The sequence below is a fragment of the Pagrus major genome, chromosome 8 (genome assembly GCF_040436345.1).
Source record: "Pagrus major chromosome 8, Pma_NU_1.0".
NCBI lineage: Eukaryota > Metazoa > Chordata > Actinopteri > Spariformes > Sparidae > Pagrus > Pagrus major.
Window position 1 is genome coordinate 16,899,566 of NC_133222.1, and position 15,479 is coordinate 16,915,044.

Genomic DNA, 15,479 nt, shown 5'->3' on the forward strand with positions numbered 1-15,479 from the left:
GTGGTAGGTCATGACTCGGGGGTGTGCTGAGGCGCAGGTTGGCATGGTGACGGTGACAGGCGGCTGGCCCACCTCCAAAGCTATGGTATTCTAGATTGAATTTCCAGCAAACCCCCCTGTCGGCCGCTGGCTGCCCTGCCCCTCTCCCCACCGTCCTCCTCACCCCTCAGCGCCCGTGGCCCTGTCCTAACGGATTGTCTCACGCCTTTGAAGTGCCGAGGGAATCCGATTTGAGCTGGCTCTGCTAAATTGTTACACAGCCAGCCTGCCCACCGTGATCTAATCAGCCAATTGCACGCTGATGATTGTAATTGGATGAATTCCCTCGCAGGCTGTTAGGGAAGCAGGGAATGGCGGTTCGGGGAGGGTCACTAGGCCCCAGGGATGAAGACAAATAGAGGAATTACACCAGCCAGGGATGAAGATGAACAGGGTGATGAAGAGATGAGAGGAGGCTGAGCGGTGTCTCAATGGCCCATTAGGAGACATGAGCCCGACAGGGGAAAAGGTAAAACAGGCCAGCTGTCTGACGGAGGAGACGGCACCTCAGTCTGATCCAAAATCAGATTATAGAGGCCTCAGTTGAAACTTAGACTAGAGGGAGGATCAGAGATAGGTGGCTCTACATCCACATGAGGTTGAGAGACGTGACTTTGGACTGCCTTTAAAGGTCTAGTGTGTGGGATGCAGGGGCAGAAATGGAATATAATATTCATAATTATGTTTTCATTAGTGTAATAATCACCTGAAACTAAGAATTGTTGTGTTTTCGTTACTTTAGAATGAGCCTCTTATATCTTCAGAGGGAGTGGGTCCACTTCTATGGAGTCTGCCATGTTTCTACAGTAGCCTAGAATGGACAAACCATTGGTGTTTTGTTGGGTGGGTTGAGGGGTATTCTGTTGGTGGTAATCTGCAATCTCACTGCTAGATGCTGCTACCCTACACACTGGAGCTTTAAATTTAACTTTAAATTGTGAGGATATATTTTTGACATCGGGAGACGAGTACACAAATATTTGATGTTCGATGAGTTTCAGATGTGGCTCTATTCTATTCTAGTATTTTGTTTACTGGGTTTAAGAATCATGTTTACGAACAAAACATTTTATAAAGTTACAATTAAAGGTGCAATATGGAGGAATTGTAGTTGAGATACTGAAGTTAGCATGCTAACTACCTAGCTCCAACATTCCTGTGCTAGCGGTGTAAACAACAACACTCCTCTGGTGCTACGAGCTCCCAATCTGGACCACTAGATGCATGGCTAACCGAGCTAACTAGGTAACTGCAGCTACAGTCAGCGGTTACACTTCAGATATGCTGCCCCTTGTTTGTGTTGAGTATGAATTTGACAGGTGGCCAAATTCCTACAAACTGCACCTTTAAGGGCTCCCAGATTTTTTAAAATCTCAACACACCTATTGTGAGCATGTGAGCTATCAGACAATGTCCACCGTTATGGGTTGCTCAAGTGGACTCCAAAATCTTCTGTGTTATCGTCTTACAACAACACACACACACACACACACACACACACACACACACACACACACACACACACACACACACACACACACACACACACACACACACAAAGGGATAGCCAGCATCTTGAGAATCTTGGGGCCGGATTTGACAGCGTTACATTGGGTTAACAAGGATCTGGCCATTGGATGCCTCTTGGCTTTACAGAGAATCACTCTCAAGCTTTGTTGAGCCGTAACACTCTCGTCGATGTCTTTGTCAGACTGACACACATGTTCCTCGAGATCCATATCTGTGAGCAGGGAAGCAGAACCTGATATTTTGTTGTAGATTATGGAGCTGGTACTGTATATCCTCAGGATTTTAGATGCTTGATGTGGAGCAGGAAGTCTCATCCATGCTCATAAACCACTGCAAGACTGCAATCCTTGGTCCTTTTGGGTCAGACTGACAGGTGTATATTGATGTTAGTTGATCCTGACATGTTATCTTTTTCTTCCCTCTAGGCGGACCTCAGTGTAAACCTGCAGGATGACAGCAGCTTCTTCTATGGTGTTTCCAGTCAGTATGAAAGCTCTGAGAACATGATAATCACCTCATCCACCAAAGTCTGCTCCTTTGGCAAGCAGGTGGTGGAGAAAGTGGAGGTAAGACAAGGCAAACCTTGTAAAGACCTTTTTAAAGCAATCCTACATGTTCTTGCAGCCTGAGGGCATCGTGATCCAGATGAGAGAATACAGTTATGTTACAGATATGCTCATCTATGTCACCTTGTTATTCTTTACTCACTATTTTTACCCTGAGTTTTGGTTTAAAAAGTAACTCCATACAATATTTTGGATGGACAAAACGACTGCACTGGCCTCTATCGTTTGAAAGTCACTTGAACCTCTGACACACACCCTTCATCACAACTGGGTGTGGTCAGGTGTGATTTTTTGTAGTTGTAACGACACCCAAGTGTGATGTAGCATGGTACTACCATGCCATCATCATGCCATGGGTGCACATGAAGCATGTTGTCACATCTAGCTGGCAGGGAAAGCAAGATTATTAGCCTTTAAAGGATGAGTTCAACCAAAGATGGAAATTCAGTCATTATCTACTCCCCTCCATGCAGAGGTAGAGGTAGTCCACAAAATGTTTCTGGAGCTTCACAGCAACACAGCATTGTAGCTTTCTTCAAAACAACTGAAGCAGATGGGGACTTGTCTTTAAAAAAAACTCAACACAACTCGTCTTGCGCAATCCAAGTGCACCCACTTCAGTCAGGTTGCACGCTTTTAGCTTTGGAGCTACAGGGAAGATTGTGGCTTATGAAAGTTTTTTTTTTTTTTCATTTTTTTCACAAGTCTTAGGCATATTTTGTTGACTACAAATCTTCACCTTACTTTCCATCAGCATGAGGGTGAGTATATGATGACTCAATGTTTATGTTTATATAGATTTTTGACTGAACTCACCCTTTAAGACTTTATATGGGCAGCCTGAAACATCCAGTTGGTTGAGCTTGTCTGGGCAGTGTCATGAACATATTAAGAGACAAGGATGTTGTGTTCCTGGATGGCATCCATTCATTCCAATTTAAGTTGTTCAACGGGTGTGTATGCAAAAACAGTTTTTCAGGCTTTTTTTTTTGGGCTGCCCTACAATGCCAAAAAGCTTGTTTTCTCTCGTTTTCAGGTCTCTGGTAATTAATCTAAATTTGCAGTAGGATTAAGACATTATAATACAGAAATTATACACCATATTTAATTGCTTTATTCAACTGTTATGAAAGACACAGTGGCCTTTGCCTATAAATGCACTAAATAGCATTTGTTTGTTCAATGTTATTAAAGTTTTTGCCCTTACTTTGTGTGCTTCATCTTATGGGGAATTCCAATGTTTTGGGGTAGTATGGGTCCAATAATGATCAACAGTAGTTTGAAGTTTGCATCACTGATTGCTGGATAAATGTGTGACATTTCAACGTTAAGAGGTCATGACCACATCAAAACCCATTATTATCACTCAGAGGAGTGAATAACTGCTACTGGTGGAGATGGATTCCAGTCACTTACCGCTGATCTGTGGTCAGGAAACTGACGTGATTCACAAATCTCCCCTGCATGACTAACTGTTATGCTTCCCGTTAACTAGACACAATAGTGGCCCTGCCCCCATCCGCTGCTGATGGATTGTACAATATAAACACACACACACACACACACACACATCCGTAGGTAGAGCCATCTGCCTCAGTAGGCCACATGATGATATTTAATAGCTTCATCATTTGATTACAGTTGTCACAAGAAATATGTTTATCGTCATATCTGGCATGCCATATGCTGCATTAGGTATATTACACATATTGCAGCTTATCACATAGATGTTCTCATCTAATGCATCTAATTGAGTTTTAGTTGAATATGTATCCCTGTTGTTTTCACAACACATTTCACATTTCATCCTTTAATGTGTTTTAAATTCCTTTTACACATGGTTTATGTTTACATATATTGGACGGCAGGCTTTTTATGTATTGTATCTGTTTTCCCTAGACGGAGTATGCACGTTTCGAGAACGGGCGCTACGTGTTTCGAATCCACCGTTCACCGTTATGTGAATATATGATCAACTTCATCCACAAGCTTAAACACCTGCCGGAGAAGTACATGATGAACAGCGTACTGGAGAACTTCACTATCTTACAGGTACACACAGAAATCAGGGATATATAGTACATGTGTGTACAAAGGGTGGAGACCTCAGTGCTTTTTACGTTACGTACGTACGTTACTATTCTGGTATTAGAGAAGACATTTGGGTATTCTGTTAAGTATTAAAGGAATAGTTTGAAATACACTTATTTCCTTTCCTGCTGAGAGTTAGATGAGAAGCTGCCTGTTAGCTTAGCTTAGCATAAAGGCTGAAAAATCCACCTATCACCACCTCTAAAGCTCACAATGTTATATCTTGTTTCTTCAATCTGTCCTATAACTAAAGTGTAACAACATTAAAATTGTGGTTTTACAGGGGTTGTGTGCTAGACAAGACATCAGCTGCCAGGCCCTGATTGGCAAAAAACATTCATGTCAGCGTCCGACTAGTAATTATAGAGATATCTAGAATTTCCGTCAGTTATGTTTTCTCTCCTGCCAGTTGGAAAAAAAACCAGAGTGTCAACAGAGTGCTGTCAACATGGCAGCAAGGGCATGGTCTTGACCATATCTAGTCTAAGTCTAATATTAACTCTATCAGTTGACCTAATTTAAAATGAGCTAAGCTCTGTATCAGTTATTCATGAACCCTTACAAATATGTAACACAACAAAGAAGCTGATTTACAATATTTAACTCATGTGACTACAAGATTAGTAGTGCGGTAACCGTCTTGGAATAATGATCACGATAATGAAAACTCTCAAGTTGGAATAACGGGAGGTTTTCTTGTTCTACTGTCCTTGCCAACATTGATTTTTATTTAACCATTGGATGGAGCCAGGGTAGCTGTTTTCAGTCTTCGTGCTAAGCTAAACTAAGCAGCTGCTGGTGCTACCTTTATGTTTAGAGCACAAGAGTTGTATCAGTTTTCTCATCTAACTCTGGTAAGTATGGAGGACTGAAACGGCTAAATCTGAAATAAATAAATAATATATATATATATGTATATATCTTTTTATTGAGATATTTTTTTTGTATCTTTATTCATTTCTGATGTTGGCCATTTTAGTCCTCCATAGAGGTAAGAAAGCAAATAAAATAATTTCCCATGTCAAACTATTGCTTTGAAAATTTTTTAGAAATCTGAATATATCATTTTAGAAAGCTTAATATGATGCCAACACTTTTCCTCATTCACTGTTAGCACGGTTTGCTGCCATATCCTGCCCAGAAAATGTTGCCTATGATATAGAGCTGCGAAGATTAGTTGAAAAGTAAATCAAAAGAAAATAAGTTGCCAACTATTTTGAAAAATCAATGAATTGTTTCATGTTTTATGTATGTTTGTTTATGTTTTTCCAGACAAAAATGTAAAACATTTGCAGGTTTCTGCTCCTTAATGTAAGGATTTACAGCTTTTCTTTGACATTTGTCAATGTAGAAGAGTCTTTGGGTTTTAGACTGCTGGTTGGACAAATGTAACAATTTGAAGACATCACTTTAGGTTCTACACAATTTTTTTAACCCTTTTAAGGACAAAATGATTAATCAGTTAAGCGTGAAAATAACCACCAGACTAATCTATAATAAAAATCATTATTAGTTTGAGCCCTATTACCCATCTTTTGTCTGCAACTTGTTTGAACATTGATACACACACATCATCCTCCATCATTCCTACAGTTTCATTCATTCCAGTCAGAGAGGATAAAGCACACAGGGCCACATGGATGTTCAATATATGTGCAGATTATTTATATATTATTTTTATGGTTTCTTGCAGAGTTAAAACATTTTGCCCATTCCACTGTTACTTGGACTTTTCTGAATGAGCCGGTGTGTTCCTCAGAGAGGGAAGTGAATACACCGGACCATATCACCATAGTAACAAAGTGGTCCTCAACACCAGGGTTCAAAGACATTGGTGTCCCTTCCATCTGCGGCTGCATTCCTACTTGCCAAGGGACAATGACCATATTGAGCCCACACTGACGACTACATGGCAGCATGTCATTAGGTTTCTCAATGGGCTGATTTAGCTCGTATTAACCATGATCAGCTCATTAACAGACGTGCACACGCACACACATAGAGAACAGACACGTGCACTCACAGATTCCACATTGCAAGGCTGAGCACAATGGATCGATATGCCTCATGTAACAAGTGCTGTTTTCAATGCAACACAATTGAGCATGATGAATTGCTGAAGTTGTGTTCTTGTTTCATTGTCACACTCCTGCTGTATTTGCAGATACAAACTAGTCTTGCACGTGGAACAATAGAACATTTTGACCAGAGCGATCATGTGTGATATTTCTTAGTGTATTATGTAGTATTTAAGTAGACTTGACATCTCTATTTACTATATCAGTGTTACTTAAGTGTTGGTGGTCATCTTGTATAGACAGATTTGTCCCATAGTGTCCCATAAGGTCCAGTGTGTCATATACATGTAGTGAACAAGTATGTAAAGGTAATCATACAATAATTAAGATAAGAAGATACATACAAAGGAAAATAATCCTAAAAGTGACAGGTCATGCTGTATAAGATGACTAAATTTAAGAGGTAACTGCATCATGTTTGAAAGCAAAGAAACAATCTGCTACTGTTGTCAGATTTAAAACCTGCAAAGCAGATTTTTTGTCTCCCCCCTCTGACAGTGAGAGCAATCACACAAACATGGTCAACGTGCTTACTTTGTCGTTATGGCCGCTCCCCCCTTCAGCTCTGGCAATCCAATCTTTGCTGGTTGATGCGCTAACACAGAAAAGTCACCGCAGACACAGACTTAAAAACTCTGGTATACTGCGAAATACAGAGGGATTTAACTGACCTGATAGCGTTAATCAGCATCGTCTGAACTCTTGTTGACGTTTATGTATATGCCAAAGTCCCGAACTCAAGCTTTAATGAAATTCACATATTATTTTTGCATGCTATTCATTGTCTGTTCATTTGATTACAGTTAACAGTCATGTGTGAACATACATACATAAACACATGGCTCTACCAATAGCACAAATTAGGGATGTTTGATGATTAATTGATTAATTACCGTTAAGAAATTAACCTATTAAAAATATATTAACCAACAATCAAAGATGGGCACAAATACATCTGATATTTCTACATTTAAGCCAATTGCAATTAAAATGAGGTTAATTATTTGCATTATTTAGTTCATCATTTAAGTAACTTACCATTTACAACACCTAATGTTGCCTCATCTGATTTTACATCTACCATAGATCAAGTCAGTGGTTTTCTAGTGGAAAAACGTCCAACATGTTTCATGTATTATTAATGATTGACCGACGATCAACTGTTAAGGCAGCCGTCTGTCAGTTAAAGAAATTGCTAAGAATTTGCATTACCACAAAGAGTGGTAAATAAAGAGCTGTGTATAAGATGAGGCTTTATTTTAATCAAGAAAACACATTTAAGCATTTAAGTTGATGTTATAATGTCTAGTGTGGCCCTGTGAAGCCCCTTTTTAACTCACTTAAATACTTTAAATCAGTTTGATTTGATTAGGACATGTTGGGTTGATATTAGGATTTTACTACCAGTTATTTATCATTCATATTGTCCACTGCCTCTATGATGGAGGTCGTCCTTCACAACTTGTTTTTTTTTTAATTTAAGGTGGCAGTTTGTCCTGTGATTGTGGCTCCTTCATGATGCAATCAATTAAATACTTCTGTGCAGACTAGTAAATTGTGAATAGGTACCGTTTAACTTGTAAAAATGTGGTTAACCGAGGTTAGGCAGGTTTTCATCCCCCACAGCATGACTGAACATTCTTCTGTGTTTGTCCACAGGTGGTGACTAACAGGGACACACTGGAGACCCTCCTGTGCATAGCTTACGTCTTTGAGGTATCCACCAGTGAGCACGGCGCACAGCATCATATTTACAGGCTAGTCAAAGACTGACACAGTTACACAGTTGGAACTTACCTGCTCCAGACCCATTGTAGCACTTCAGTGAGCGACAACATTAAACAATGGACTACTTCCTCCGTAAGCTTAAAGCTGAAACCACACGACTCGGTCAGGAGCCCAGAGAAACACTTGTTTTGTTAGCATGGCCAGGAACACTACTACTGCTGAGGAAGAGGCGGATTTGGGATTGTGGAAGCTGAAACAAGCTTTGTGTGAAAGGTGGCAGGAGAAAACAGAAGAGGACCATGACACACTGTGGTCTCTATACCAAAGGAGCCAAACCTAGCCAACAAGACCTGCATGAGAAAGTTGTCATTGGTGGTGTTTTTCATCTCATTTTACTAGTGCTTGTTTTTAATTTAGATTGTTTTACACACATGCATGTGCAGGGGATGTTTGCTACAGAGGAGTTGGGCAGCCTCAGGGTGCCACCTAGTGACTTAAATATAAATAACCATGGGGAAAAATGATGAAAGTAGACTGAGAATCCCTCCTATGCACATCCATAAAATATCACTGTCTTTTGGTGCCAATCTTTTGTGTTATTTGAGCATTTGAGTAATTATGTACAGTGCCACGTCATGTCCTCTTAACAGAGTTATGAAAATAATTGGCTAAAATGATTTAAAAGAGCTATTGTATTCACTTTGGTTGATGTTTAATGTTAAATGTTTCTTGTATTGTCTTACTGTTTTTGATTGAAAATGATCTGACTACAACAAAAGGCACATAATAACACTGCTAACTTGAACCAGATTTAGATCTGTAAGCTTATTACAGAGGTTGTCTGCAACTGTAACTTGCCCTGACGTGTCAGATGAAAATACAAGTGTTTCTTACATAACGTCTGTGTTTGCTTTTCTGTGTTTTGCAATCGACTGCAATATGTGGCGTACTCATAATAGTATATACATAATTTGCATAGTTTTGTCCTATATGATGGTGCACTATTAGTTACTATTGCGATTATTTATTCCATGGCTAAAGAAAGTGATCATGCATCTTGATCATTTCTGTCACATCTTCAGGTTATATTAAGGTAGTTTTAACTTAACTTTAACTTGGAAAGATGCACTTAGAAATATAGCTTGATGTGCTTCACAAGGATGGCAAAAGCAAATGAGTTCAAACAATTCAGTACCCCTGCTAAATCTGCTTAATTTTTGAGTGTGCTGTTGATAGGAACTATTGTCCCATAATGCAATGCACAAAGGAAATGGAGGAGCTGTTTGCAGCATCATTAAAAGTGATTGTAGATGGTGGTGATACAGCTCCAGGGAGGTATCAGAAAACAAATAGGTAAGTTTTTAGAGTTACAGTTTACAACTAGTGTCAGTATTTTTCAGTATTTTTTTAGACGCTACAAAGTAAAAAAAAAATATTTAAAAACTCGACTTCAGTGAGGTGACATCCTCAGTGAGATTACTCAGAGGTATTTCGTTTACAATAATAAAACAAAAAACAAAGAAAAGTAGCATTAGCAAATCTTCATATTTGAGAGTCTGAATCAAGAAATGGTTTTAGCTTGACGACTGAAACAAAAGATACCATAACCAGAAGGTTTCTGTCAGTCTACTCATCAATTAATCAACTTAGTATTTCATTAATATTTTTATTGAACTTGAATAAACTTGAATTGGCAGTGTCGTGCCAAAGTCACAGTATAACTGACATCCATCTGTGCACATCATTTAATAAGAATAATAATAATAATTCTTAATAAGAAGATATTAAAATAAGTAGAGTATATTGTAAGTTGTTAGTGTGTAGTATGGAACTGTGAGTGTTTAATGGAAGTGACCGTCGCCATCTGGTGGTGTTGAGACATCATTACACTTCTCATATCCAGATCAACTTCAGCAGTTTTAGCCGAGTTGAATGCCCAGATACTCAGGCTGGTTAATTGAGTTTAACATACATAATGTGAAAACTACAGTCTTTCTTGGAGGCCATTACCCTGAGTCTCAGTTCCCATATAATCCACCAGTATGTCTTTAATATGTTTTGATGTAAAGTCCCTGAAACAACAAAATGTTTTGTTATGAATTGCAATAATAAAATGATCAAATATCCATTTTGAAGAGGTAAGCTTATTCATTGAATCTGACACCAAATTAATGTTTTTGTTTGACCCAAGTCTGCTTAAATGCAATGGTACCCCCTCAGTTTAAGTAGTACTACATACACTCTGCATTCCTCAAGCTCTTTATCCAGAAAGGTACTTCAACTCCCAGGTGTAAGCTGACAACGTGACACTGTGATGGAGAGACAAGCTCACAAAAGGTGAGAGAAAGAGCCTAACCGGTGCTGCAAATCCCAAACCAGGGAGCAAAAGGCTTATTCTGATAATCCCATTTGAAAGAATTTAGGCAGATCGCTACAATTATGGAAATCCACTCTCAGATGTCTGACCTCTCTGAAAAACAGACCGCTTGTTTGGTCACAAAGAGAACAGAGAGAGGTTATTGTAATTTTCAGCCTAGTTCCTGCTTACAGTAGAGCAATGATGTGGTGAAGTTATACCTGCACCGTGGAGATCCATTCAGAGCCCATACACAGGGGTATCCACTGGTTTAAATAATGATTGAGTTAGAACATTATCCTACACTTTACAATGGGACAACACACCGCAAAACCTCAAAATCTTACAGAGTATATTTGTCTAATTTCTTGTCAAAAAATATATACATTTAACATAAGACACATTACCTAACAACTAACATTTCAGTGGGATATAGTGACTTTTGTTAGACCCCACACACAGCAAATTTTCACTAACTCTTCACCACTCTAACTCATTTTTGAAGTGGCATTTTTTTTTGTCAGTGCTGTCTTGAAATCTAAATGAAATTTTGGCTAAAAAGTGGTCCCATACACATGCCTAGGGGTGGACAAAATAAAAGGAACACCTTCTCGTATTAGCCAAATACAGGTTACTGAGCCTAAATTTTTCAATTATTGTTGTAGAGGTCGAGAACAAACCTTCAATTCGATCTCAGTTTTCCCAGGTAAAAGGGCAAGAAGTCCTTAAAGTTCACCCCAAAATGGGAATCCAGTCATTATCTAGTCATCCCCATACTGATGGAGAGTCAGGTTAAGTTTCATAGTCCACAATTCATTTCTGGAGCTTCACAGCAAAACAGAGTAGCAGCATTCTCCTAAATAAATAAAGTAGATGGGGATTTGTTTTTAAAACTGCTCCATACAGCTCGTCTCTGCAAGCCCCAAGATCCCAAATTGATTTGAAAAGCTGTTGTTTATACCCTAATTAAGCCAAATCTTAACTTTAGCTGCTTGACTAAAATTGTTACAATTTAAATGCGCTCTTGGGGCTTCTGGATACTTGGATTACACCAGACAAGTTTGCTATGGAGCCATTTTATGTTTTTTTCTACCTTTTTAAAACAAGTCCCCATCTACTTCAGTTGTTTAGGAGAATGCTGCAACGCTATTTTAGCTGCTAAGTTCCAGAAATGTTTTGTGGACTACAAAACTTCACCTGACTTTCCATCAGCATGGCGTTGAGTGGATAATGACTGAATTTCCATCTTTGGGCTAACTTATCCTTTAAAGGCCAATAATCTGGCTTTCCCTGTCAGCTAGATGTGACAATATGGCTTTGGATTCTCATTTTTCGGTGAACTTATCCTTCCTTATCCTTTTGGGGAGCACTGTCTGCTGAGGAAGATTGTGTATTAAGATCAACCTCACAAAAATATTTCTTGCAGTGACATTTGATTATGTTTCTTTCGATATTCGTCACAGTATTCTCTTTAAACTATATCCATTATTGACATTTTAAAGCTGCTGGTGTCATTAAGTCAGAAAGGACACTCATATTGCTGCTCAGCGTCTATAAAAGCTGCCGTGGTGCAGCCTGGACACATTACGCACGGCTGGGTCTCCACCTCCTCCAGGTGCGTAGCTGTGACACACCTGGAGAGTCACTGGCACCAGTAAAACCAGACCACTGGCTCCACTCCATGCCTGTCAACTCCAAGTAATCAGCCTCCCAGATATGTCGGTGCTCTGTCGACGTTGTCATTTAACATGCTCTGATTTACATTACGCGCAATGAATGTCACATGGGGTTTGCTGACGGTTTTGAGTGTGGTGTGCCACACTGAGTCGAGGTGCTCACCGACCTCTTACTACAAGAACTGCTGGATTCGACGCTTCCCTGGGATTTTCATCGACGTCGAGGAGTCTCAGAGGAGAGGAGCGCAGCTTCTCAAGCACTACCAGGAGGAGACGGCGCTCAAATGCAGCCGCACCTGCTGCCTGACGAGAAACTGTGAGTCCAAACACGCACACATGGAAGTGTTATGTTGTGGCATTTTCCTTATCGGTCATGTCTAACGGTACATCATGATTTATCATCCGTCCTCTTACAGTTTCCTGTAATCTGGCCATTTTTCACTATGATACCACTCAAGAAAACGTGAACTGCTTCCACCTGCACTGTCCGACACTGGAGAGCTGCATTCTCAGCCACAGAGGCAACGTTGTTCTCTACAACATCACAAAGGGTAAGTAGGAAAGTAAAGGGTAAAAAGGCCACTCTGTATCACATGTTGTCTGTGGTTATATAGAATATGTCTCTTTGTATTAAATTCTCAAGAATACATGTTAATACATTTCACTACAAGAAACAGACTAATGGTACATTACTACTCCTGTGATTAGATCTCAGTTATGGCAAGAAAGTAGAGGCCTAAATTTGCTCAGGTTCTTACTGCTCTTATTTTGACTTTTTCCGCCACTTTGAACATTTCAGAGGGAAATACAGTATATTGTATATCTTACTATACTACATTTATTTGACTGCAATAGTTAACAGTTACTCTGCAGATTCAAATTCTACCAGGGGTGGAAGAGGTATTCAGATCTTACACTTTAGTAAAAATACTAACACTAGACTGTGAAAATACTCCTGCATAGTCCTGCATAGAAAATATGGCTTGAGTACAAGTAAGTGTTACCAGTAAAATGTACTTAAAGTATCAAAAGTAAAAGTGTCCATAAAAATGAACCCTGTGGTTGTTTTAATATCAGGCCTCCTGATGCATTCAGGGGTATTCAACATATTACCGCTGAAGTGGATGAAGGTGGAGCTGATCTGAACTATTTTTTTATTGATGGGTAGTTTAATCTATTTTAAGTTCAAAACACGTACATGATGCACCGTTATCATGTTGAATGTGGAATGTAACTAAGTACATTTACTCAAGTTCTGTACTAAAGAACAATTTTGAGGTACTATTTACTCTAGTACTTCCATTTACCGCTACTTTAGACTTCCACTCCACTACGTTTTGGAAGCAAATATTGCACTTTTACTCCACCACATGTATTTGATAACTTTAGTTACTAGTTACTTTGCAGATTACAGGCTGCATCAGAGCCAGAGTACAGCATATTTTTAAAATGTATTTATTTTATTAGAAGTTTTATAAAAATTTTTTTAAAAAACCTCCACTGATTCCGGGTGGATAATCAAGTCAAGTCAACAATCGATCAACCCACAGTATACAATATATACTGTTCATACATGTAAATATATGCATAATTTACTGTTTTGTGTACTTTTGATATTTAAGTACTTTTATCGTCAGATACTTTTATAATTTTACCAAAGTACTACTCGCTTGGTTGACTTTCACTTTTACCAAAGTGATATTTTAACACGTTATCTTTACTTTAACTCAAGCATGACTTTTGGGTACTTTATACAAGACTGATGTTTTGTATGCAAAATGTTAGTCTGCAAAGTAACCAGTATCAGCAGCCGTCAAGATAAATGTAGTGCAGTAGAAACTACAATATTTTCCTGTGAGATGTAGTGAAGGTAAAAAATGGCACAAATCAGAAATACTTATGTGAGGTACAAGTACTTATATACAGTGCTATAGTAATTGTACTTACATTCCATCACATACAAAACATCCTATAAAATATTTTTTACCAACTTCTCAACAATAGATAACATTATCACCACCTCGGCAATAAACAATAAAATAACACTTGCACACCAATGTATCAGTAGTATAATAGGCTATTTAATTGTATAGAACTCGTAGGAGCCATTTTTTATGCATAAAAAGTACTGAGATCTGAATACTTCTTCCACCACTTAGATAACAGTAAAATTTTAAATACTGATACAATTATATTCTTTAGGTGAGTAAAAATTCACTGATTTTATTCATGAAAAAAATGTTCGATACATTTTTAAAAAGCCAGTGTGTTTAAAGGTCCAATTTGGAGTTGGGAATGAGTCTCAAATCAACTTTCTTACAAATTGGACTTTAACTATGTCAGCAAAGAGGGAAAATTAAAACAAAACAAAAGCAATTTCCTCAACAGTTTCTTTGTTTCCTAGGTGTGGATCCTGACCTGTTGGTGTTCGGAAAATACTTCACCTCTAATGTACGGGTGTTACCCCACCACTACGGTCGAGTCAACGCCTCAGAGCCGCTGCCCTCAGACAAACGCCAGTTCATTCATCCACCTCCACCCGCTGCACTGCCTCTGACTTCAGCACCCACAGTGAAACCCCCCACTACAACAAGCAGAGTGCTCATCACCACCACCACGCCGCAGACCACCAGACAGCCTTCAACAGTTCCCACAACTACCTTATCTTCCACTCCAAAGAGTCCACTATCTTCAGGGAATGATGCACCAACAACCCCAACCATCTCCACCACTTCCCTCGCACCCAGCTTCACTACGCCTCCATCATCCACCACAGCAACCACCTTCGGCCCTTACAATCCCAACACCACTCCTGCATTTTCTACCACAGCTGCACAGCCCTCCACAACCCCTACCCATCATCACACCACCACCTACCAGCTTGCCACCAGCCCTCCAACTTCCACAGCCATTATGGGCAGCATAGAGAGCAGCAAGCAATACCCCAATGACACCAAGGGCAACCTGGGGAAGAACCACACAGCAGGCAGTGAGGGAGGACAGGGTGTTGGTGGTGAGGACACCATCGAGGGTTTGGGGCCTGGGTGGCATGTAGCTGCGCACACTTTGCTGGTTGCATTGGCCATCTGCATCACACTGCTGCTTAGTTGCTGCTGCTCCATCCTGCTAGTAGTGAGCTGGAGAGGACAGAGGAAGAGGATGGGACGGTACCGAACATCGTGGAGAGGGAAAAGAGGCTCCATGCGTCTGATTAAGTATGTGCTGGTCAGAGAAAACACTTGAGCTGGAATTAACATTTGTGTTTTGTTTACAGCAATGTTTTTAATGAAGGAATCCAGGATGAAAAGACATTTGACATAAATAAGAATGTCTGCTGTTTTGTAAATTATTAGTTTCCACATATGATGCTGCTTTAATCTAAGCAGATTGGAATGGAAATGTAGTTACCATCAAC

At 39.5% G+C, this 15,479-nt stretch overlaps 2 protein-coding genes across 2 annotated transcripts in view; both read left to right on the top strand.

The window, feature by feature from the left end:
• LOC141001400 (transcriptional enhancer factor TEF-3-like) overlaps window positions 1–8,930 on the top strand; it is a 32,974-nt gene extending 24,044 nt beyond the window's left edge. Inside the window, exons 9-11 of the mRNA XM_073472468.1 lie at window positions 1,995–2,135; window positions 4,035–4,187; window positions 7,964–8,930. Of these exons, the coding sequence (XP_073328569.1) occupies window positions 1,995–2,135; window positions 4,035–4,187; window positions 7,964–8,077 (408 nt within the window). The 3' untranslated portion in view covers window positions 8,078–8,930. The remainder of the gene's footprint in view (window positions 1–1,994; window positions 2,136–4,034; window positions 4,188–7,963) is intronic.
• Window positions 8,931–12,044: 3,114 nt separating this feature from the next.
• LOC141001691 (uncharacterized) lies at window positions 12,045–15,415 on the top strand. The gene is made up of 3 exons (XM_073472846.1): window positions 12,045–12,380; window positions 12,481–12,615; window positions 14,469–15,415. The coding sequence occupies exons 1-3, from the start codon at window positions 12,161–12,163 to the stop codon at window positions 15,305–15,307; spliced, it is 1,194 nt and encodes a 397-aa protein (XP_073328947.1). The 5' UTR covers window positions 12,045–12,160; the 3' UTR covers window positions 15,308–15,415.
• The last annotated feature ends 64 nt before the right edge of the window (window positions 15,416–15,479 follow it).

Bases quoted from the DNA above. Each gene is read 5' to 3' on its own strand.
- LOC141001691 (XM_073472846.1), top strand. From the start codon at position 12,161: ATGAATGTCACATGGGGTTTGCTGACGGTTTTGAGTGTGGTGTGCCAC. The intron at 12,381-12,480 runs GTGAGTCCAAAC...GTCCTCTTACAG, and splicing joins CTGCTGCCTGACGAGAAACT to TTTCCTGTAATCTGGCCATT. The intron at 12,616-14,468 runs GTAAGTAGGAAA...TTTGTTTCCTAG, and splicing joins TCTCTACAACATCACAAAGG to GTGTGGATCCTGACCTGTTG.